Source organism: Drosophila grimshawi, unplaced genomic scaffold (genome assembly GCF_018153295.1).
Source record: "Drosophila grimshawi isolate 15287-2541.00 unplaced genomic scaffold, ASM1815329v1 contig_311, whole genome shotgun sequence".
NCBI classification, from domain to species: domain Eukaryota; kingdom Metazoa; phylum Arthropoda; class Insecta; order Diptera; family Drosophilidae; genus Drosophila; species Drosophila grimshawi.
Genome location: NW_025063098.1, coordinates 5,637,497 through 5,661,056, shown reverse-complemented (window position 1 = coordinate 5,661,056; position 23,560 = coordinate 5,637,497). Strand labels below are relative to the sequence as shown.

The 23,560-nt window shown below is 40.9% G+C and overlaps 3 protein-coding genes across 5 annotated transcripts; all 3 read right to left on the bottom strand.

Moving 5' to 3' along the window:
* Positions 1-61: 61 nt before the first annotated feature.
* On the bottom strand, positions 62-15,927 carry LOC6563314 (tyrosine-protein phosphatase vhp-1). Of its 2 annotated transcripts, none has more exons than XM_001990240.3 (4): positions 15,083-15,927; positions 13,592-13,774; positions 10,808-11,032; positions 62-2,086 (listed from the first exon to the last, which is right to left on the bottom strand). In XM_001990240.3, the coding sequence occupies exons 1-4, from the start codon at positions 15,297-15,299 to the stop codon at positions 1,116-1,118; spliced, it is 1,596 nt and encodes a 531-aa protein (XP_001990276.2). In that variant the 5' UTR covers positions 15,300-15,927; the 3' UTR covers positions 62-1,115. The 2 variants fall into 2 exon arrangements, with proteins under 2 accessions (XP_001990276.2, XP_032593660.1); XM_032737769.2 differs by having other exon boundaries at positions 63-2,086; positions 13,592-13,775; positions 15,087-15,927.
* Positions 15,928-17,045: 1,118 nt separating this feature from the next.
* Positions 17,046-19,297, bottom strand: LOC6563315 (fatty-acid amide hydrolase 2-A). Of its 2 annotated transcripts, none has more exons than XM_001990241.3 (4): positions 19,052-19,297; positions 18,552-18,986; positions 17,788-18,480; positions 17,046-17,411 (listed from the first exon to the last, which is right to left on the bottom strand). In XM_001990241.3, exons 1-4 carry the CDS (start codon positions 19,238-19,240, stop codon positions 17,121-17,123), a joined length of 1,608 nt encoding a protein of 535 aa, XP_001990277.1. In that variant the 5' UTR covers positions 19,241-19,297; the 3' UTR covers positions 17,046-17,120. The 2 variants fall into 2 exon arrangements, with proteins under 2 accessions (XP_001990277.1, XP_032593299.1); XM_032737408.1 differs by lacking the exon at positions 17,046-17,411 and adding an exon at positions 17,565-17,675 and having other exon boundaries at positions 19,052-19,294.
* Positions 19,298-19,717: 420 nt separating this feature from the next.
* On the bottom strand, positions 19,718-22,128 carry LOC6564349 (fatty-acid amide hydrolase 2-B). The gene is made up of 6 exons (XM_001990242.3): positions 21,717-22,128; positions 21,431-21,656; positions 20,831-21,342; positions 20,511-20,636; positions 20,171-20,443; positions 19,718-20,110 (listed from the first exon to the last, which is right to left on the bottom strand). The coding sequence occupies exons 1-6, from the start codon at positions 21,885-21,887 to the stop codon at positions 19,808-19,810; spliced, it is 1,611 nt and encodes a 536-aa protein (XP_001990278.1). The 5' UTR covers positions 21,888-22,128; the 3' UTR covers positions 19,718-19,807.
* Positions 22,129-23,560: the final 1,432 nt, after the last annotated feature.

The following is a 23,560-nucleotide window of genomic DNA, read 5'->3' as shown; positions in this document are numbered from 1 at the left end:
GCAGTGTTCAACAATTCTGAAATGGCGCCAAATTTGAAATGAAAGTCGGATTGATATTTTGGTTACTTTTATGTTTTCTATTTACTTAACGCACGTGTTACACTTTTTGGGTGTAGAGCCTTAACTTAGAATTCTTAACGACTAAACCAAATGAATCAGATTGCATTCAACTCTCTCTCTTTCTATCTCTTTCTCGCTTTCGTTTTCGCTCTCTTCTCACTTCTGTTTATAAATAACTAAAACTAGAAAAACACAAACACAAAACCAAACAATATGTTGCAATTATAGATTGTAAACTGTGACTGAGTGTGTTTGCGGGTGTATGTGTGTGTGTGTGTGTGTAGGTGTACGTGTATTTGGGTGGCTGGGAACAGTAGTTGAATAAAACTTAGAACAGTTTCGATAATAGCAGATAGTTTGCTTCTTTCTAATTAAGATATGGACTTGGGGTGGTTGTTTTAGTGGGGTGGTTTGGTTCATTCTGTGGCAAGGTAGCAGAAACATTTGCAGTGCGATTCAAAAATGTCATTGTAATTGTATATATATATATAAATGTATATATATATGCATATGATTATTTTGTTTGTTTACTATGTGTATAGTTAAGAATTGCTTAAACATAAATTATACTAAATTAAAAATTACGAGGTTTTTAAACAATTTATAATAGCAGCACATTACAAGTGGATACTTTTCGATTATAGTTCTTGTTTCAATGTTTTCTCTTTCATTGTTTTCATTTTTTCATTGTTTCTCTTTTGTGTTCATCTCAGGGATCTTAAATACATTACAAAAGATTTACAATTACAAATTAGACTATATATTCCATGGTTGACCCCAATTTGATACTAAGCACATATCGCTTTGCTGTTTTTGTTGCTGTTGTTTCTGTTTTTGTTGTTGTTGTTGTTATTTGTTAGGTACAAAATATACACGCTCAGTGACTGGTTGCAGTGACTGCTCCTTTGCTCTGCTTGCCAATCCTGATCTCTGTGTGTGCATATAAAAAACAAGTATGCATCACACATACATTTCTATTTTACATTCACAGCTGAGGGGCGGCGGCGTCTTCGTTTTCGTCGTCGTCGTTGTCGGAGACGCCTCCGTGTTGCGAATCAATCACTCGACGTGGATACCATCACCAGATTGTTGCTGTTGCCATCGATGGCATCGCTCGCCTCACAGCTGGGCGTCGCCGGTGTGGCATTGTGTATGGATATGCAGGATATGGATTTTGGTATGTCTGCCGTATAGATGGACTCCAGATTGAGCCTCAGTTTGGCGGGCGAGTTGCGCTTGAATAGCGCCAGTGGCCTCGTTGGCGACAGCAGTGCCGGTGTTGGTGGCACCTCCGCTAATGATGTAGTTGCCGTATAGCTGCTGCTGCTGCTGCTATTGCTACTGTTGCTGCTGTTGCTGTTGCGATTGGATGCACAAAACGACGTAGATACGGAGTAGATGCCGCTGCTGCTGTTCGAGCATGGCGAATCCAATTCGGTGGCCGGCGCCGCCGCTGCTGCTGCCGACGATGCCGATGTGCAGGGCGTCTCATCCGGCGTAATGGGCGGTGAAGTGAGACGTGAGGAGCAATTGCTGCTAGCGCCGCTGTCCACATCATCATAGTCATACACATCCTCGTCCATGGCCTCGCTATCCGATTTGGATTTGCGTGGCAGTACACGCTGTTGTCCCACCTCCGCAGCTGCCTCCAGTTCGGGCTGTTCCACAAGCTCTTCTTGACTAGTTGTTGTTGTTATTGTTGTTGTTGGGGCTAACGCAAGCGGTTGAATGTTGTTGCTGCTGCTGCTGTTGCTACTGCTGCTGCAGCTGGCGGCTGCTGGCAGTGATGCGGGTGGCTGCGGCGCCAAAATGCCACTCTTGCGCAGTCCCTGCTCCAGTTCCAGCAGCTGGCCCATAAAGTTCAGATTCGGGGAGATGATCGGCCGTGCCACTTTCACCAGCTTGTACGCCTCCAGCAGCGACAGCGATTTGTATCGCATCACGTACGCAATCGCGATTGTGGCACTGCGCGAGATGCCCGCATGACAGTGCAACAGGACGCGTGAACCAGTTTTTCGTGCATCCTCTGAAAAGATGCAGAAGATGGGCGAAAAATTAGTCATTTTGTATTGCAATTAATTGCTTATCATCTAAGTTTTGATGCTGGAATGCTGATTTGCATAAATAATAAATAAACGACAATCAGATGCGCCAATTGAAAGCACATATATAAATATTTCCACTCGTTTCTAACGGCTGCGCAATGCTCTGTTTTGCAAAAGAAATGTGTGTGTGTGTATTTTGGTGTATTTAACTTTGTTTGTTTGTGTGTTTTCAGCATCTGCAATAATCCAAGAAAACAAACTTGATGACAAATGCTGTGACTAGATTTTTTCAAAGAAACAATAACTTTTATCTCGGCTTGGAGATGCTTAGTAACTCTATAAATTTCAACGTAAAACTAACAAATCAGAATATTTGTTCGCTTTTGGGCTTTCATGTGATAATTTGTAATATTTCTCTTGGAAATTCTAGCAAATTGAGTATCTCTGCTATGAAATGAGAGATTTTCTCTACGTTGAATGTGAGATTTTCAGAGGCCAAGAATCGCAAGACTCTATCTAAAGTAGCATCCAGCAAGCCGATAAACTCTTTTTTGCTTTTGCAGTGTATGCCATATAAAAAAGAATTGAAATTCAAAAGCAACTTTGAAAATTCATCGACAACACAGAATGATTGCTGTGTGTCCGTCCGTCCGTCCATCGCGTAGTCAACCTACGCGATGCGCTCTGCTCTCACTCTCTCTCTCTCTTATTCTCTCGTTTGCGTTGAGCACACACAGTTAGTTTGGGAGAAACTTTTTTGCCCCGCGGGCTTTTAAGCTTTGATGATGTTGCTGTTGCTGTCGCTGTCGCTGATATTGGCGTTCGCTTATTCTGCTGTCGATAATTGCCGTTGTATTGGTGTATTGCTCTCGGCCAATGCGCGCGCGTGTTTGCGTCTGTGTGTGTACTGTTTGAATTTGCTGTGCAATGGATGAGTCATGCTTCCTAAAGCGCTTTATTGACAAACACACAGCGTTCGAGAATATTTATACACGCACACACATATACACACGCGCACACACATATTAACTCATAATTTACGTTGTTATTTTTGGGCAAGATAAGCAACAGCAGCAAGCAAAAGCAGGCAGCATACGCAGCTCCCTATTTTTTTTTATTGGTTTTCTCGTTGTTGCTGCTTTTTTATGATGTTTTTTTGTGTGTGCCTGTGGCTATCTAATCATAGCGCAGAAGGTCGAGCTTGGGGGTTGAGAGCCTTGCAGTTCCTAATCAATGATTACTCATCTCTATGTACTTATATACATATATATATATATATATATATACATATATATGTATGCATATATGACATGAAATAAGTCAACACTTGTCTGATTTCCAAACAACGCGCTTGATAAGCAGCGTACTGAGCCTTGTAGTCAGTCAATTACAATTAGTCATCTGTTGCTGCCAGCGGACACTTCGCCTGGCGGGCGCCACTCCCCCAAACTCCCCCCCCCCCCCCACTCCCATTAAAATAAGCAAGTGTTGACGTGCTGTTATCAGTGATAAGCTATATACACGCATGCGTGTAAATCCAAGTCAATAACGCCCAGAAAGTTCGAGTGGCCTGGCAAAAGAAGAGTAGAAAACTTACACACAAAAATACACACACACACACACACGTTTCATTTATCAATGAATGAGTGGTGATAAGAAAACATGTCCACTACTAATGCAACGGTATTGAATGTGTTCCTAATGCTTCAAAATATGCTTCAAGTGCTTTCCAATCCAGCCAAATTCAAATCAATTTAGTTATCACTTATCAGTATTAAACTGATAGCCATAAAGGTAGTCAGCAAGTTAAAACAAACAATGATTTGGCAATTACAAAATGTGGAAAATCCATAATGAATAACTTAATAATACGCGTAATGCACCATTTGCGATAGTCACTTCAAAAATTTCGTTTTTTTTTTGTTTTTGTAATTTTTTCTTAACGATTTTGTAATATAGAATTTATTAAAACCCTTTGGAATCTCGATAATACCTTTTGGAATAATAATAGTCGATAATACATTCGTGCATCTTTTTTTATAGATCTTTCTGCAATTAAATCTTTCTCAAATGTAGACTATTTAAAGTCAAGTTTTGTTTGCACTTGTGAAAGATTGTCTATGCTATATAATATGACTACTAGAAATTATTGACCATTACGAAGCATTCCAATTAGCGAGCGGGCCGCTGTGGAAATAAAAAAGATTCCACATCAACTATTAAAAAAGTGCGTCAGTTTCCGTTTATAAATGCTTAAATCGGTCGACTTCGCCACACTCTGTTCTAGGCTTGCCGCCAAAAATAACCACTCTCATCAGAGTGTGAAAGACACAAACATACCTATAAATATAAATATATACAAAGATATATATATGTATCTATGTGGATATATATTGTGTCTGTCTGTGTATCTTTGTCGTCAGCAGACAACTGGTCACCGTGCTCATGGCACTCATAAATCCTCCTTAGTTAATGACCCCGTCGCTCAGACAGTTAAAAAAAAGCGCTATAAACGCGCCTGTCGCATTTCTGACTCATTCTCATCAGGCATTACCCACAGACAGTGGGCCAACTTCCCACCCCACGTCCCACATATACTCCCTCCTCCCACCATCATCACCACCAACTCTTGGCCTAGGCAAAAGATTTACCAAGTGAGAGAAAGACATGCGAAAGAGCAGAAAACTTGCAGAACAACTTGATTTTTTTCACGCGACCGCTAAATATAGTGAGATCATTTGTGGCCGACTCATAAATTATAGACGAATTGTTGTTAACATTAATCATCGGAAGATAAGGATAATACGAATGGGAGAAAACCGAAACTATTAAATCAGCTGATGGTGGAGTACAATGAAGTATATACTTTGCCAATCACAGTCAGGTGCTTTGTTTAACTGTAAATTGATTATATTTTGATCAATGTGACATGACATAATAATATGGATAGGTATACCGATATTATCAATAGGATCCTGTAATAATTTATCAACTAATTAACGATAAATTGAAAAAGAGTTTAAAAAAATGTTATTAATATAAGATGAGCTTAAAAGCCATTCTAGACAATGTTCTAGCTATTTCACATCCTCACAAGCCACATGCATCATATTGCTTAAAACGGAAACCTGACTCAAACTTGGCTTGAAGTGGCAACAAAAAAAAACATTTGGTTAACGGACGGATGATTGGGAAACACGTTTAGTTGGTAATTGGCGCTTAGTTGGCAACAATTTCAAATGTATGCTCGATGCGCTGAATGTGTAATATGCATGAATGTCTGTCAATGTGTCTATGTGTCCCATTGGTGTCGGCGGGGGGGAATTACTAATCATCAATTACGGTGCGACACTTATGACTAAACGCTTGCCGCATAGTCCATCGATGAGTGTCATTCGGAATGTTTTTTTTGGGGAATTGTCGTGTCTATTAGTAAAACACATTCCCTGCCACCACTCATAGGGCGGCCGGCGTGACTCCATTTTCGGGGCGGCAAATGTGATGATGCGTAATGCCAACTTTGGGTAGCCAAAGCCGTGCGACCGTGCGACCATGCGCCGATTGCCGATGATTAAGTGCAACAACAGCAGCTGTCTGTGACGGTGGCGTCGCTGGTCGGTCGCCTTCTTTAGGCCGCGGGTGCGTCATTGCGTCAGAGAACTGGGCCAACCGACAGACAGACAGTCAGACAGCCAGATAGACCGACCAGTGACTTTGTTCTCATTGTGAAATCATTCTCACTTTTGCCGATGATGATTAAGAAAGCAAGCCAAAGGGTCAGAGTGATTACACCACTGGGTACCTTGCAACAGAGCGAACTCCTCCCGACGTCTGACTCATGGCCCGAAACAGTAATAGCCGGCAACATGATATCGCATACGTGGGTATGTTGTGCATGTTGTGAATGGGGCAGGCAAGGCAACAAGTAGTATGTTTGTTTGTTTTAAAATATTTAATTACTTTCGAGTCACTGTTGTTTTTATCATTTGCTGACGCTTACTCACAACTCAGAACTCAGAGCAGCTCATCAAGCCGCTCAAAGTCCGTGCTGCAAGTAATCGTTAGCAACTAAGCAGGTGCTGCACAGGATGCCGTCGTCGTCGCTGCTGCCATTGTTGGGAATCATTGAATCATGAATCATACGGCGCTCAGCGCTCTGAGCCTCGAGCTTGACCTTCAACTTGACAAATGATGACGACGACGAGTCATACGGAAACAAAGCGGGGCTTCAAGTCCGACTTCAAAATCGCTGCCTGCACTTTGATGTTTTGCCTTCAACTCGATAAAGTGGGCTGTATTCGAACACTGATGTGGCACGACTTGTAGATACCCTGTACACAGCGATAGCACATAATCGTAATATTGATTGACATAACTATATCAAATATACGTTTGCTGTTCTAATCAGGATTGTATTTGTAGACTTTTATGGGGGTATCAAAAAAAATATATATATTTATCTATCAAGAGGGGAAAGGGGTCTTGTAAATATGTACATACTGGCATATATATATATATATTTCTCTTTTAATATCTCACCGGCATGGGAATTAAACTCGTGATATTGTGATTCATAATACGCGAAAAGTTTTCGTAAACAAATTGAAGAATTGCGCAGGCAGCTCCATAGCTCTGAGTAACTCGTCCGATATGGGCGTAGGCGGGGGCGTGTGTTCCTTGTAATCGCGTACAATGTATGATGAAGTGTTTTTATAATTTTCTTGCGCATTTCTCGTGCGCCCGGCACAACAATCCGTTCGAAAATTTCAAAATTCCTGCACACAGAGATTTGTTTTCTTGTTGTTGTTTTCTTTTCTTTTTTTGTTTTTTTTTCTCGATTTTTTTTTTGCATTTTATAAATAGCACGCTGACGAATATTGAAATTATGTGCACGGGGCCGACGAAAAATGTCGCCTCGAGGCCGACGGTCGTCAACGTCGGGTTAGTCACCCAAAAACAAAAAAAAAAAGAAACAACAAGTCTCGGGATAGTTTTGGGCACAGGATTACTTGGAAAGCGTAACGTAACGCAATAGAAATTGTTTAGAGCACTCAGTGCAAGTAAACTTGACTGGGTTATGTTCCTTCCTTTTTTTTTTTAGTTTTATCTAATCGACTTGGTGGTGGTCGTCAGACAAGTCTGATAAAAGTTCTCTGCCTGTTGCTATATACACTCATACATACATTATTATCAAGAAATAAAAAAAAATAGATAGCATTTGAGCTGGAGCAAAAAAAAGGGGAGGGGGAAGGCTCCGATTCGAGTTTGTTTAGCTGTGCGTCAACTTTGCGGCCAACTGTTAACTGTTAACTGTTAGTGCAGCTCAAAAGAGGCCTCTGTTGGCTGCCAGATAGTACCGTTGATAAGTTAACTGCACAAATATGTATACCTAATCTATATAAAATTGTGTGCTCACATAAATATAAATATATGCACAGATGTATGTATATATGTAGCTTTAGGTACAGTCTAATCAGACAGGGTGGCGTTACTTTCAAATTGATTGGTTTGGTTGGGCTGGGTTGGTTTGGGTTGGTTTATCGGCGGCCTGCCGTTGCCTTGATTGCTTTCTAGGCCAAGTGGCCGAGTCTTAAGCTCATTTACCTATTTATGCTCAACTATTGTTAATGACAAAAGCAAGTCAGGCAGGCCGGCAGGCAGGCAAAGCATAATGAGACATGAGCAACACGACAATTCACTCACCTAATGAGACAGAGAGCTTTCAAGCTTCACTTAGCGGTGCTTGCTCCCTTCTCACTTGCACACACACACACATATATATCTACACATACATAATGTGCTGTTATATTATTATGATGAATGAACGGACGGACAACAATGAGAAATCATAAGTACTATAAGAGAAATACAGACAGACAATCATAAGAGTAATAATAATAAGCATAAGGTGACGACGGAGCCAACAACGAAAAAAACGAATGCGCAAAAGGCAGGCAGGCAGACAGTGGCGGCGGCGCTCTACGATGCAGAGGGGGGCCGGGCGGGCAGCGGCAAAATCATGACTCATAGCACTCGTGCACAATATGTATGGATATATTTATATATAAATGTGTGTGTGTGTATTTTTTTCTTCTTTTTTTTCGTGCCTGAGTACTAATGTGTTTTGGCAGCACACACAGAGCAAGACAGACTGAGTTGAGCGAGTGAGCGAGGCGAGTGAATGGTGGTGGTGAGACGGAGAATCTGGTGTGAGATGGAAGATGTGGGAGAGAGTGGTGAGAGAGTGCATGGCGCAGTTAACAGTCATAAAAATAATACACACTTGAACACGTTTTACACATGAACAGAAGGCGGATAGGAGGGGGGAGGGGATTAGGGAGTGGGTGTTGATCTGCTAATATCTTCCTGACACATTCAAGACAAATGATTATGGAAGATGATCAAGCGAAAACAGCTGTTGATGTTGCTGTTGCACGCACCTGAAAGCAACAGAAGCAGAAACAGCAGCAGCAGCAGCAACGACGGCGGCAGCTGGCCGTGACGTCAACGTTGGCATTGGCGAGGCCACGCACAAGGATACCGCGACAACGACGATGACTCATAAACAGGAACTGCACGATGGCAGCAGCAACAACAACAACAACAACAACGTCGGGTCGTCATCGCCGTAGCCGTCGTCCTGAGCGACGTGCGCTTAAAAATAGAACATATGCCAATGAGCAACGGCAGCTGGCGGGGGTGGGTGAAATGCTGTTGGCGGCAGCACAGCGCAATAAATAGCAACAATAAGACGAGAAAATCGATGCGGCTGGCTGAATGCTACAAGGAGTGTGCCCCTGCTGTGTGTGTGTGTGGCTGTGTTCCACATTGCACTGCTAGCGATGCCGGCGATGAGTCATGCGACTCAGTCTACAGTGGCGGTCACAAAATTACAAACACATCAACAGTGTCAGGGGTAGGCAGTAAGGCGAATGGAGGCAGAGGCGCCAGGTACGCATTGACAACCCTTATCAGACAAGGACGCTTGCGGTTGTCGCTGCCAGCTATCATAAAAATAAAATCAAATAAAAAAAGGCGAAAAGAAAGTGTAACTCTCGAGCTGGCTGGCAACGTGTCGTCGCCTATTTATGCAAAAGCGAAACACAGGAGCAGCCCGGTCGCAATTGTTGGCGAAGTCAGAGCCGAGTCGCAACGACGACTTCGACGACAAACGATGACGCTGACGACGATGGCAACGTTGTCGCAGCCGCCATGCTGTCTGCCAACGCCAACACGCAACAGCAAAAACAACAACAACAACAGCAACAACAATGGCAACAATGACGTCGGTTTGACAACGAACGTTGTGGAAAGCAGCGTAGGAGCTGGAAAAGGACGGGGCTCGACACGAGCAACTTTGCCGGTCTGTTTCAACTCTTTGGGGCAGACAATAAACATTGCAAAAGATTTACACACCACCTCAGTCTACCGGGTAATAGACACATTGTAAAAAAATTCATGGTAAAAATATAAATACGCCATTAAAGATTAAATTAAAGATTCCACGAAAAAAAAATGTACTAATTTAAATATAAATACAAATGCGAGTTTCCAGCTAAATACGCGGTAAGCTCGCTGAATAATATTTAATTTCAAATTGCACAACCGAGAAAAATTCCACTTATTATAAATTGAAAAAAATTACTATATTTTAAAGTTATAGCTGAGTCGTATTGTATTTTATTATTAGCAAAACTATTACAATTTCGTGTTTGTTTTTGTAATCACCAAAAACAAATTGTTTATGCTAATTTGACTTTATTCTACCTAAAATGTCAATCAAACTCGTCTGAAATTCATTTGTAAATTTTGGCAAATCAAAAATGAATTTAATACGAACACAGCAGAAAAATGCTCAGCTCTTTTGCGGACACGTGCCGCGACTCGGTGAGCTATAAAACTAGTAACATGTACAGCAACAACAACAAAAAATAAAAATACGGACAAAAACAAAAACTTAATACAGAAATAAATAAAAATTAAATATGTACAGAAGCGTAGAGAACAACTTTTGCCGCGAGAAAATGAAAATGGAAAAATGCGATTGACGTCAGCAAAATATTCCACGGCTATAGATACTATGACCATACACAAAAAAAAAATATTTATATATATACAGACACATGCATAAGTATTACACTTAAAATTAACTAAATATACGAGCTTCTTTGCATATGCCTTGAAAAATATCAACAACGAAAACTGCTTGTGATGGCAGAAAAAAACACCAGACAAATAATAAGAGAGACCTCGACTAGCAGATACCCTAAACACAAGTCCTTCACTAATCTTGTCTCAAAATTTATACATCTAACCCAACAAACTGAGATCGTCACATTCATAAGGACAGACAGACAGACAGACAGACAGACAGACAAAAACTTCCTCCTTCATTTTGCACATTTCCAGTGGATTCAGGTTATACACAAATGAAAACAAAGCGAACGATAAAACAGCAATAAAACAAAGCAAAGCAAAACGAATTTAGTGAACCTAAAAAAAAAACCGTTATGCAAAGAAACCTTAATATACAACAACAACAACAGCTCATGCTACACAGGCCCACTTTAGGCATCCAATGGCAAGTCACGTTTTATCAGCCAACTATGGATGACTAGGCGCAAAAATATATATTATGGCTTAAATGTATGCAAAAAGGCAACTACGTCAATGGCTAGTTATCGATTAGGTGGAACACTTACCAATGAAATCGAATGCCTCCTGAAAATATTGCTTAATATTTTGATGGGGCGTATCGCTGGCAGGTATTTGCATATACTTCAGGCCCTGCAGATGATTCTCGCTGGGACTTTGGCAGGTAACATTCAGCACACAATTGGCGCCCACGCTGCTCGGATTGTTCGCATCGCGGCCATTGCCCAGCAGCAGATGCGGGAATACTGGCGAGGCGGGATGTGTTTCAATATCTGAAAAGAGTCCATCACAAATAATTATTTAAAATTTGTTTTCTTTTTTTACAAAACTTGTAATATTCACAAAATGATGATGGCATTTATGAATATATGAATAAATAACAAATAAATTGCGATTATAATTCGGGGAGTTTTTTAAGGTAGCATTACTACTTGAGAATTCAAATGAAATGAAAATAAAATTAAAAACTGACAAATAAATACAAAAAAAAAGAGTACAAAAAAGCGAATAATTACAATGGAAGTCTTTATAAAAAATAAATAAATTTAGGGCAGTCTCAGATGATGTCCCAATATTGTTTAATGATTTTGGGAGGTAATGGAAACATTTAGAAATCTGTGTTAATCTAAACATACACAGTTCCATGCAATAAAATATGTTTTTAGGTCTGGCCACAAAATGTGACTGTATACAAAAGATTTAAAGATCTCTCTTTCTGTCTGACTCTTTTCTATCTATCCGTCTGTGGTTTTTTTTTTGTTTTTATTTGGCTGGGTCTGCCAATTGCGATGTCATGCAACAATAGAGCAATTGCCACAAAGCGATGATCGTCATCGTCATTATCATCAACAAAAACGGCAACAGCAACAACAAAAAGCACAATCTATTGTGTGTTGCATGTTTGTGTGTGCGGATGTATCTTTGTGTTTACAACAGCGTCTAAATTTTCTACAACAAATTTGATGTTTATTTTGCTGCGCTGCTGCGCCTTCGTTTCGTTTGTTGATGTTGCTGTTGTTGCATGAGTCATGCCTAGCAAATGGCACAGTATAGTTTCATTGGCAGTTGCTGTATCTGTAAATGTGTGTGTGTGTATTTGTGGGTATGTGGGCGGCTGCGGGCTAAACAGGGTGGCAAAGTGGGGTAGTTTGGTAGGGAAGGGAATGGGAGGAAGGGTAAGGGGTTGCCCCCTTTTTTTTGTGGTGGTTTGCCATCTCACAACATTTTGCGTCGTTTGTTGAGTTCGTAGCACTTTCAATGAATGAGGAGCACAAAACGTTCAGTTTATATTTGTGTATCTATCTAATGTATGTATCTGTATCTATCTGTATCTGTATCTATTGCTGGCCTGCCTATATACAGTTGCACTATGCTGCTGCTGCTGCCCGTTTCCAATTCATCGATTATTTCTGTTGCTCGCGTGTTAATTGATAGCCAAGGCAACAACTGGCCCAATGTTTTGGGCCTAAATATATATACATATATATATAAATACATATGTATGTGTGTATGTATAATTACATTTGTGGGTCACAGTGTGGCAAGGAAATCAATTGCATTAGTCATACCATCGACGCGGTAAGGCCAACAAAACAAATGTGATTTGTCATGATATACGAGGGGGTATTTACGCCACTGAGCCAACTGATAATAATAAATAATTTAACAGTAAAATCAAATAAGTGCAATTAAGTCACAGAAATCAACAATATGCTTAAATAATTGCGCAATGAGTCAAATTTGATGATGACGTAAACAGGAATTCAAAATTGCATTGCAAACAGCCAGCAACAGCAAGACAAACGCAGATTGCGATTGTAAACTGTGCGTAAGCGCCAAATGCTGTCAACACGAGCAGCAGGAACAACACAACAAGCGACAGAAAAAGAGAGCGAGGGAGAAAGAGTCAAGGAAGAAAATCTTAGCACTACTGTCATAAAAACAGCGCGGCATTGAAATCTATTTGCATCACAACGCGATCACATGTCTGCCAACTGACAGCAGCAATAACAGCACCAACAACAACAGCAACAACAAGATTTAGGGATAAGCTTATAAAGCTTACACATCTCTTCAAAGCTTACACTCGAAACGTAACGCAACGTAATGTATAATTTGTAACTTAATTGCCGACATACCCACCCCACTCCCCAGTCCCCACCAACCAAGCACCAACAACCAGCAGCAGCGTCCGAAAGCTGCGACATTGAATACTTTTTCGCTGTTGTTTTTTTTTTTGCTTGCGTTGTTGTTTTCAACTTTTGAATGCAATTATGTATGTATGCGTTATTATTATTGTTGTTGTGCATGTTTTGATGCTTGTGTGCATATGTTGAATTTCATAACGTGCAAAATTATAAAACACAATCAAGAACGAGAGCAGAATGTCATTTATTCTGTTTATCTCGCAGCACGTGCTAAAGCAAAAAAAAAAACACACAATTTGTTTGTTTATAATGTTAAGCAAAGCTTCACACAGCGTGCCAACTATTAACGAGTGCAACGGAGACAGAGCGATATAGAAAAAAGAGAGTATAAGACAGATAGATAGAGAGCTGGGGGGAGAAAGAGAGAGAGGGAGAGGGAGAGAGCAAGCCAGATCGAAAGTCGGAGCTAGGAAATGAAATGCATTGAAAAGCACAAACAGCGGACATGCAAATATGCAGATAACAACAACAACAACAAAGATTTGACAGCTGATAGATAAACGTAACGTGAAGTAAAATAGATAACGGGATGTTGGAACTGAACTGAAGTGAAATGAATACGAAGTGATTGCTAATCAAATCATATTTATTGTATTTATATTTATGATAGTTATTTACACTCACCATATACCGCCGGAGTGGAGCAGCTGCGCATGAGCGGTGGCGTTCGTCCGCCATTTGTGGCACCATTCATTGTTGCGGCCGTTGTTGACGTCGCCGTTGTCGTCACCGTCAGCTGCGGCTGCTGATCGTTACATGCCAGATTATCCCTGGAGCGCTTGTTGTTGGGATAGTCCTTGTGATTTGCTGCAATGATAAAATGTTAGTTCTGATTGTGCTCGAAATGACGTCAGCGTTCACAATATGTATGAGCCAAAACCTAAAAGTTGTCGCGCCGACTCACATGAATACATTCCAACATTCACACAAATGAATTCATGAAAGAAAAAAAAAAAAAACAAAAAAAAAGAACCGCAAATATTCGCTCTGCTGCTGTTTGACAAACTGACGTAAGACATTTATTTCGGCACGCAGCTTGATTAGCGCACAAGGCAGACGCAAAGACGCAAAGACGAATCGCGGCGAAGCGAAATCGAAACCAAAGCGAGGCCCAATGCAAAGCTTTACGAGCGCAAGAGCAACAAAAACAATAAAAATAAAAAAGGGCACACTTGTTGTACGCGAAAGAGAGCGCAATCATACAAATGAATGGCAGGCATGCGAGTGTGTGTGTGTAGGAGAAACCTTATCAGTCGCTGGCACAGCGCATAAAAAGTTGCTGGTAGCGCTCGGCTTTTATGCTATGAACGCAGCAACAAATAAAACAAAAACTATATAGAGTGGAAGTTCTTGCTTATCAACGAGCGACCTCAAAGCCTCAAAAGCCAAAAACCAACAAAGTTTTCTCTCGCAACGCGGGCAGGAAATGCTGTCGTTGTTTTTGTTGTTGCTAGTGTTGCTCAGAAACAAGTCAAATCGCATGCCAATGCACTGCACACACACACACACACATATATATATATATATACATATAAATATACATACACATATACATAGATATGTACATGTGTGTACTGAAACTTCGCCAAGTTTTAAAGTTGTTGCTGAGGCTGTTGCTTTTACTTGTTGTTGTTGTTTTTGCTGTACCGACGAATTCGTACTCGAAAGGTCGTTTCAAAGCGGGTTTCGTTGCCAGCGTTGCCAGTCCGTCGCACAAACCTGCTTTGCTTTACATTTATTATTTTTTTTTTTTTGTACTCAGAGTCAACGAAACAACAAAAAAAAGCTTCGTTTTTCGTTTGCTTTTATTTCTGAAAGACACGCGAATGTGAGTCACGTATGAAGTAAGTAGAAACCGACTCTCTGCCTCTGCTTCTGGCAGACAAGCAGAGACAATCGTTGACGACGCTTTCCCCTTTACTTCTTCTCCCCTCCGATTACCCCACAAGGGGATGCGCTTGGGCGCGCAAACTTTATAAAGTAAACAGCAGGCATTCCAAGCGAAAAAAAAAATGATTCGCTTTAATCTTCTCTTCGCAACATGTAATTGTGTGAGTGATTTGGCTAGGCTAATGTATAAACTATGTATTTGTGATTTTGTTTGCCACTACTTACCAGCAATGCGATTGTTGTTTTTGCTGCTGTTGTTATTGTTGTTTTGGATGAAAAAAAGATGACACGGCTTTATCCGCGTTTTCATTTCACTTTTATGACTCACGCTGTTGCTATCTCCGTCGCGCTCACAGCAATTGCGTGTTGTTGACGTTGCCGTATTGTTGTTGTTGTTGCTGTTGTAGTTGTAGCTGCTGTTGCTCGATTCACACACACACATGCAGAGACTTGAGCACACACATACAACACAGAGACACGGACACAGACACGAGAATAGTTTAAATTGAATATTTAAGCTGCCTATTTGATATTATTATCTCTTTATTATAACTTTCGACTAAGTCTCAAAAATATATGTATATATATTATATATGTAAGTATTTAGTTGGTTTATTAGATAATACCAGTGCTTGTTGTAAGCAACACTTGTTGAGCGACCGCGGGCACTTCCCGTTACTGTTGCTGTTGTTGCAGTTGTAGTTGTATTTAACACTTGTTGTTTGTTTTTAAATTTTTGAACACGCGCACATTTATTTAATTAGTGTTGTAAGTTGTGCGAAGGCTACTTGGGATCAGCTTATCAGGTTATGTGCTAGATTTTATTAATCCTCTAATTTAATTTTCCAATTGCGACACGTTTGAAATTACGAGTATGTCCAAGTCTGAGTTCACATGCTAGTGTGCAATATACAATATGTTTTATGCGGTATATTTATTGTTCAACAAAATTGTCAATTTTTAACCGCAATACGCAAGTGACACGTCCACTCACAATGAAAGTCTCTCGCGTTATGACAACAAACGAGGCACCGCCGAATCAAAAAAACGAACAAGCAAGCAAACGAGCCGAAAACACACACGACACATATGGGTGGATGGTGTGCAAATGACGAGAGCGTGAGAGACATCTGTTTGGTGGCACTAAAAATACCAAAATATACTGAACAATTTTCTCTCGCAGCTCTGCCGTTAATTGGCGCCAAGTTTCTTCTTTTTTTTCCTTGTTGAACAGAAATACAATAATAGTAAATACCACCGCCTTACATAGCGATGATGATGTAGAACAATAACAATAATAATAATTAAAATAATAGTATAAATTATTAGTGAAACTCTGCGCTTAACTGTTATTTCTTAAATTTCTGAAGGCTGTCCTTCAAGTAGCCTCCTTGGGTGATTTATTTTTAAAACACGTGCATAAAATTAATATATTTTGTTTATTTTCTCGATTTTTGTTATGCTTTAATGCGTTAAAAAAGGGTTGTCACTTAACAGCTCTGTAATTATTCGGTTGTTGGATAAAAATCGATAACAGTGCAACAATCGAGCAGCGGCGCTCACACTAAACAGCTGTTTAAAAACGCGCTTACAAATTACTATTTAAGCAACTCACAATTCGACATAATAATTGATTGCGTATGAGTGCTGGGCAATATTTGCGTCTCAAGATGTCTAGACCGACAATACTTACATACAACTGGACTATAGAAACCTATGCGTTACTACTTAGCATGGGTATTCATAATAATTTAAGCACCACAGATTCGTCAGATTTAAATTAAACTTGTCTTTGGATTCTGACGGACTGCAATTGAAAATAAATCCGATGAAAATCTATTGTCTACACTTCTTTATTTGAATATATCCAATATATCTATTTGAAATACGGATATGGTCAAGCAAACATATCTGTGTGATAATAACGGAAATACAAATTTGGGACTGCGGACAGCCATAAGATATCTGCCCATAAGCCAAGACTATCAGTTAAAAAATAATTATATGCCTTATCAGAATTGACTTTAAACTTTTATTATCGTATTCACAGCACGCAGCGAAGTCTCAAAATATTTAAATGTATACTTTTATAATCAGCATTGATATGATAGAAAGATCAATCCGTGTAAAAAATGTACTCTAAAAGTTCACTGGAAATATGCTTTTCAAAAACATAAAATACAAATTCTTATCCACATATATTATGCCCTTTATTTCGAAATACTTATGTTCTTGTTTGTGTACAATCTTAAATATAGATTTATTAGTTGGATAACGTAATGGGACTTGGTGGCCGCCAGCCGCCAAATTCGCGCTCCATTTCAACAGCAATACGGAGGCACAAGCGATCCTGAAATGGCGCCGCAATTACCGAGAAACCAATGGGTAAGCCAAGCCTATTGCGGCCCATGGGCACATGAGTTACCGGCATTCCAAGCACATTGAAAATCAGCGTCAAATCGACGCCCCACATCTGCAGCGATGACCATCCGTGCAGCGGGGCAGCCGCATGCATTGTGGGGAAGATCAGGACACCATCCTCTCCAAGCATTTGCTGCAGCAAACAAATAGAGATATAATTAATTCAACGCTTTTGAAATGAAAAAATAACAGTTGCATTAAATATAATAAAAAAATATATCTTCTGCAAACTAAACTGAAAAAAAATAAAACAAATTATTAAAACAAACCATAATCTGCCTTTTAATGTTATTTCCCATTTTCAGAAAATATGGCCAATATAAAGAAGTTCCTGCTTAGATAAGTTGCTTAAAACAAGATCTTGAGAATTGCAAGACAGATAGTTAGTAAGCATGCTCTGAAATTCAGAAAGATTCGGATTGTAACTACAATTAAATCAGCTTTAATCTTTAGGACTATGGGTTTTTAGTCACTCATCGATTTTGATCGATTTCGCCAAGTGTACTTACAGTTAACTCAACAGCAAGCGTTTGCGCCTCTTTCTGATAATATTCCAATCGCTGGCCGGGCATAAAGGCCTTTGCGCGACGCAGTAGATCGAAGATCAGGGCGTTGGTTGTGTGATTGGAGAGTTTGAGGAGGCTGCGCATTACTTGAACAAGTGTTTCGCAGACTGAGCCCTTTGTTGGTTCGCCCAGGGCATATGGCATCTGCTGCAGGCGGGCAATGCTGCTCATCGCTATCTCCATGGAGTTGTTGAAGCCAGCTGGCAACTGGGCCCGTTTGACTTGCAGCCCGATCGACACCAGATACGAGAGAGCATCGCGCATTCTTCGCTTAATGTCCCTGTCAACGGTGTGATGCATTCGACCGTTGAGTCCAACGAAGCCCGCAGTGGAGAAGAGCACCCTCAGCTTGCCGAGCTGCGGCTGTGGGTCGTGTAGATGCAGCTGGGACGCATTCTCGCCGGCCATCACCTCCAGGAGCAGTGCGAGATCGACGGCAAATCGTGTTATTGGGCCGAGGACCAAATAGTTCGCAAAGTCCGCATCGTCGGAATTGGGAAAGTGGCCAGCCACTGAGACCACGCCCCCAGTGGGCTTGTGGCCAAAGACGCCACAAAATAAGCTGGGTATCCGTATGGAGCCGCCAATGTCCGAGCCAATGCCAAACAGCGAGGCTCCAGCTCCATTCAAAGCGCCCTATCAAAAAATGTACTCTTAAAAACTGTGAGGTATTTTCAAAAATTTAAAAATTAATTGTTGCCACTTACTTCGCCGCCGGAACTGCCGCCAGGGGTGCGCTTGAGATCATACGGATTCCGGCAGCGTCCATTTAGCAGTGTATCCGTATCGATGGAAAAACAATATTCGGGTGTGGCAGAGACCAACAAGGGTATGGCACCAGCGGCGCGAACGCGCCCTACAGCAGCACCATCCGAATCCGCACGCATTTTGGATCGCGCCAAGCTGCCCACGGCAAAGGACATGCCGGCCAAGGCACAGGACTCCTTCACGGTGACCGGTAGACCCAGCAGTGGCTGCCTCTCAAACAGCTGCTCCACATCGCCAGCAGCAGCGATGCGCTTATCAACGGCGGCAGCCTCGAGTAGCGCCGCCTCGAAGCGATCCTCGACCACAGCGTTCAGCTGGGAATTGACGGCTTTAATGCGCTCAATGTAGACTGTCACCAGCTCGACGGCAGTCAGCTGTTGAAATTGGCCAACGATCAAATCAGTCTCGTTCTTATCAATGGCTAAAATTGAGATCTCACCTGGCGGGAACGCAGTTGCGTGCGCAGCTCCTGAGCGCTAAGCGTCAGCAGGCGATTGGTAATGGCTGGCAGGCAGCTGGACTCTGGCTTCTGTTGTTGTTGTGGGCCACGAATTGCATTGTGCACAGCGTTAAGTATTCGAGTGGAAAATTTGACGATTATTAATAGCAAACGCAGTAAAAATTCCATTGTGAAATGAAAAGAGAGGAGCGCGCAGAACACGCCTTCTCCAAAGCCAGCAACGGACTGATGAGTGATTCAGCGCGAATGATTTTAGAAGCAATTTAGTAAATGTTGTTTACATATAGGGACAGACCAATAGAGAAAGAGAGCGAGACCTAGAGAGCGGTCCAAACATTTGCATGCGCTTTGCAGATTGTCTGGTGCAGAGTTGCCAACGTTTGTAGTTACAGGAAATACATAAAGGGTAGAAAATATTCTAATTTTTCTTATATTACGTAATTATTATTATTGCCAGCACTTATAAACATATATAAATGAGCCATTATCGCTAGCTATTGGAGCTACGATATTGTTATTGTTGAATCTGTTAATATTCAAATATATTTCTGAATTCACCACGTGACGTGGCAACGATTAACCAACACTTGTCGTGTGAGGGCAGCGCCAAGGGCTATCGATAACACACAAAAACACACACAACACTTTTGTCGTTTAATTTTTGAATGTATTGAATGTATTAAGAACTGAACCGTAACCTTTACTCTTATTTGTCTATGATAATGTGATAATTGGTTACTGTGTGTTTGATGCTGGTAACTGATGGGGCACCGGTGGCACCCAGCCATTAAAAGCACCGTCCAGTTCGGCAGCGATTTGCAGGCAGAGCTTGTCCTGATATGGCGCCGCTATCACCTGGAAGCCTATTGGCATCCCGCGCCGATTCAGACCCATGGTGACGTGTGTTGCCGGCAAGCCGAGCACATTGAAGAGCAGCAGGCTGTCAATTCCCGTGATATTCAACAATGATGAGTGAAAGCTCAGGGCGCTTGTGTGAAAGGTGGGCAGAAACAGAACGCCGCGATCCCCAAGAAAATCCTGTAAATATAATGCAATACCTAATTTAAAACTGCTGACCAATTCTTTGCCATGCCTTACAGTCAGATGCGCTCTTAGCTGTACGAGCTCCTGGCGATACTGTTCCATTCTGATGGGGCACATCAGGCCATTTACGCGCTGCATCAGCTCCATAAAGAGCGCCTCCTTGGTGAAAATCGAGTGGCCAAACAAGCTGTTTAGCATCTCCATAATCAGCGCTCGCATATGCGGTGCCCGATGCGCCTGTTGTGTGATAATGCTGGGGAGCCCCTTCAGATCGACGAGGGCGACCAGCGCTATCTCAAAGGAGTTGCGCAGGAAACTAAGATCCAGCTGTACGGATATAGATTGAAATATTCTCTATATGTATATGTATAAATATCCAACTGACTGCACTCACCTCTTTCGGCTGAATGCCTGCCTTGGCCAAGCATTTGATAGCACGCACAATCGACAATTTGATCTCAGAGTCCACGGCTGGATGCAGCAGACCATTCAGACCAGAAAAGCCAAAGGCGTAGTGGATCTACAATTGCGGTTTCAAATAAACTTATAAATACATCAATAAGCAAAAAATATTGTGTTTTCAAGTCAAGAGGGGAGGAGTTACTTCCACTGGGAAGCAGCTTGTACTCAAGTCCCAGTTTACCCATCACATATCGTACATGTGTCCTAACCCTTTGCAAATATTAGTTAAATATTTATATTTTAAAATCCTACTTGAATGTCCTTCAGCGGCACTGGCTCGTTAATTTTCAGCTTATGCTTGTTGTCACCGGCCATTATCTCCAGCAGCAGGGGCATATCGCGTGCAAAGCGTGTGATTGGTCCAATTTGCAGGTAATTGGGAAAATTGTTGTCCAGCAGCGAGTATGGAAAGTGACCCTTCACCGAGGTGAGTCCCCCGGTGGGCTTGTGCCCAAAGACGCCGCAAAACATGGCAGGCAGTCGAATGGAGCCGCCTATGTCGGAACCAATGCCAAAGGGCGTGGCGCCACAGCCATTCAATGCCCCTTCGCCGCCAGACGAACCAGCTGGCGACCGTGACAGATCATATGGGTTCAGGCAGCGTCCGTTGGCCACCGTGCTCGTCTCGGCGCTCATGCAGAACTCGGGGGTAGCGGACACCAGCAGCGGAATGCCGCCGGCAGCACGGACCAGCTCCACAACATCACCGTCTTGCGGCGCCTTCATGCCCTTGCGTACAAGGCTGCCCACCTGAAAGGAGAGGCCTCAACAAATGGAATGGGATGGAAAAAAAAAACGCAAAACATTACAAATTGTTAGAGAAAATGAAGGGAGTAAAATCCAGCTGCTTACCCTTGACGCCGCATGACTCTTTCACCGTGAAGGGTACGCCCAGCAGGGGATAACGTGTGAAGAGCGCCACGCGGTCGAACTCTGTGATGGCCCTGGCCATGAACTCATCGGCATGCTTCGCCTCGTTCAGTGCCGCCTCGAATCGCTCCTCAATGACCGCATTGAGCGATGGATTTACTTCGCGCACCCGTCCAATGTACGCCCTGACCAACTGCTCCGATTGTAGCTGTATGTGGAATAGCTTGAATACAAATTTGTTGAATTTGGATTGGATTTGAAATATTACCTGACCGCGTCGCAATTCGGTCACCAGTTCGATAACCGATTTGGTTAATATCTGATCTCGAATTGGTGGATAATTGGGTCTCTGGCGAGCAAGCAGCAAATCTATCAGCTTATTAGCTAACATTGCAATATAGGTCAGAATCAGACCGATAATACGTATTAGAATATCCATTGTTACATAAACCACGGGCGGGGTCAACAGGTGAGACTAATTCAAATGCAAATTCGCCGTACTTTGAGCTTCCGCTAAATTGGTAAAGCAACTTTTTATTTCCAATGGATTCCAAGGGGCTGGCGTTGAAGTACTGCTCGCTTTGGATTTTGATTCCGAACTACGAGTGGTCGCGATATATGCATTTAAAATTTGTTGAATTTAATTTTGATGTAAGCTCTTTGAGTGTTACAAAACGCGTAAACTTTCGATTCTTACCAGGGCTGGATGACGAATTTAGAATTTAAACAAAATAATGTAAAAAGCATTGTTGAATCAAAATATTTGCATTTTAAATATACTAAATAATGTAGTTAAAAACAATCTAAGATTTGTACTTGTTTTTTTTTATTCTTTAATAAATTATTGCCAAAATAATTGTTTCCATTTGTAGCAATCAGGTCCTATTGAGTCTTTGAATTTTACTATTAAGGTTTTAAAACTATTTGAAATTAAAAATATGAAATGTAATTATTTATAAAACTTAAATTAAAAATGTTTTTCATTTATTTTTAAGTCGAGCATTTTAATTTAATCAAAAGCGAGAAAAATAATCAATTATTGTTGCTTTGTTGGCTGTTTCCAAAGTTTTTCAAAATAGCGCTAATAATAATGTTAACAAAATGCACTTTTTTTTATTAATAAGGCATTGCGAAAACTGTGATTATTCAATGCATCCTGCATACTGCAGAGCACCGGATTCAAATGATATTCTCAAACGTAGCCAGTTGAGGCTGGCCTGGCAAAGGGTCAGGCTATTTTTAGAGATAGTAGAGGAGGTGCAAAGAGGTCCCCGAGGTCGCCACAAGCGGCTGCATTAGATAAGAAGAAATATGTATATATATAATATTAGATTTAAGAATTTGCAATAATATAATGGCTTGCTCGTCAGAGCAGGCAGTTCGAAGCTAATCGTCGACTCAGCGTGACGCGTTTAAATAAAAAAAATTCGAAAAAAAAGGATGCTATTTTGTTTTTTTCTGACATAAATGATTTATTTATTTAATGCTGTAGTTATTGTAACACTCTTTACTTAGGTGCTAAGGAAAACGAAATGCTTAAGTTAACTAACTAATCAGGCTATAAACAATACATTCAACGAATAACTGTTAGATCTTAAGGAATTTAAATGAAATCAACATAATGAGGCAACTTGGCATAGGATAAAATATACATATATAAATATATGTATACGGATTTCTCAAAATTGCGACTTTAATCAAAATTGTTAACAGATAACAGTTAATTATAAGTACTACATGTGTATTGAAGTCAACTGATTTAGGCAGCTTGGCATAGACGCGAAATTCATATATTTATGTATATGCAATGTACGTATGCATGTATATGGTTTAGACTTAGAATATAACTATTGTTATATATATATATATTTTTTTTTATATATATATACATATATATATTATATGTATAGAGCACAATATTACCCTTTTGGGCAGTTGAAGTTATTGGATTTTCGGTTCCCGTTCCCAATGAAAGTGGCGCGCACAGAAATTGACATTTATTTAGTATATGGATATCATATATATATATCATATATATTTTATGTTTTTGGTGTTTTATTTTTAATTTGTATATATTTGTTAGATTTTTGTTTACACCAATCATTGTTATGG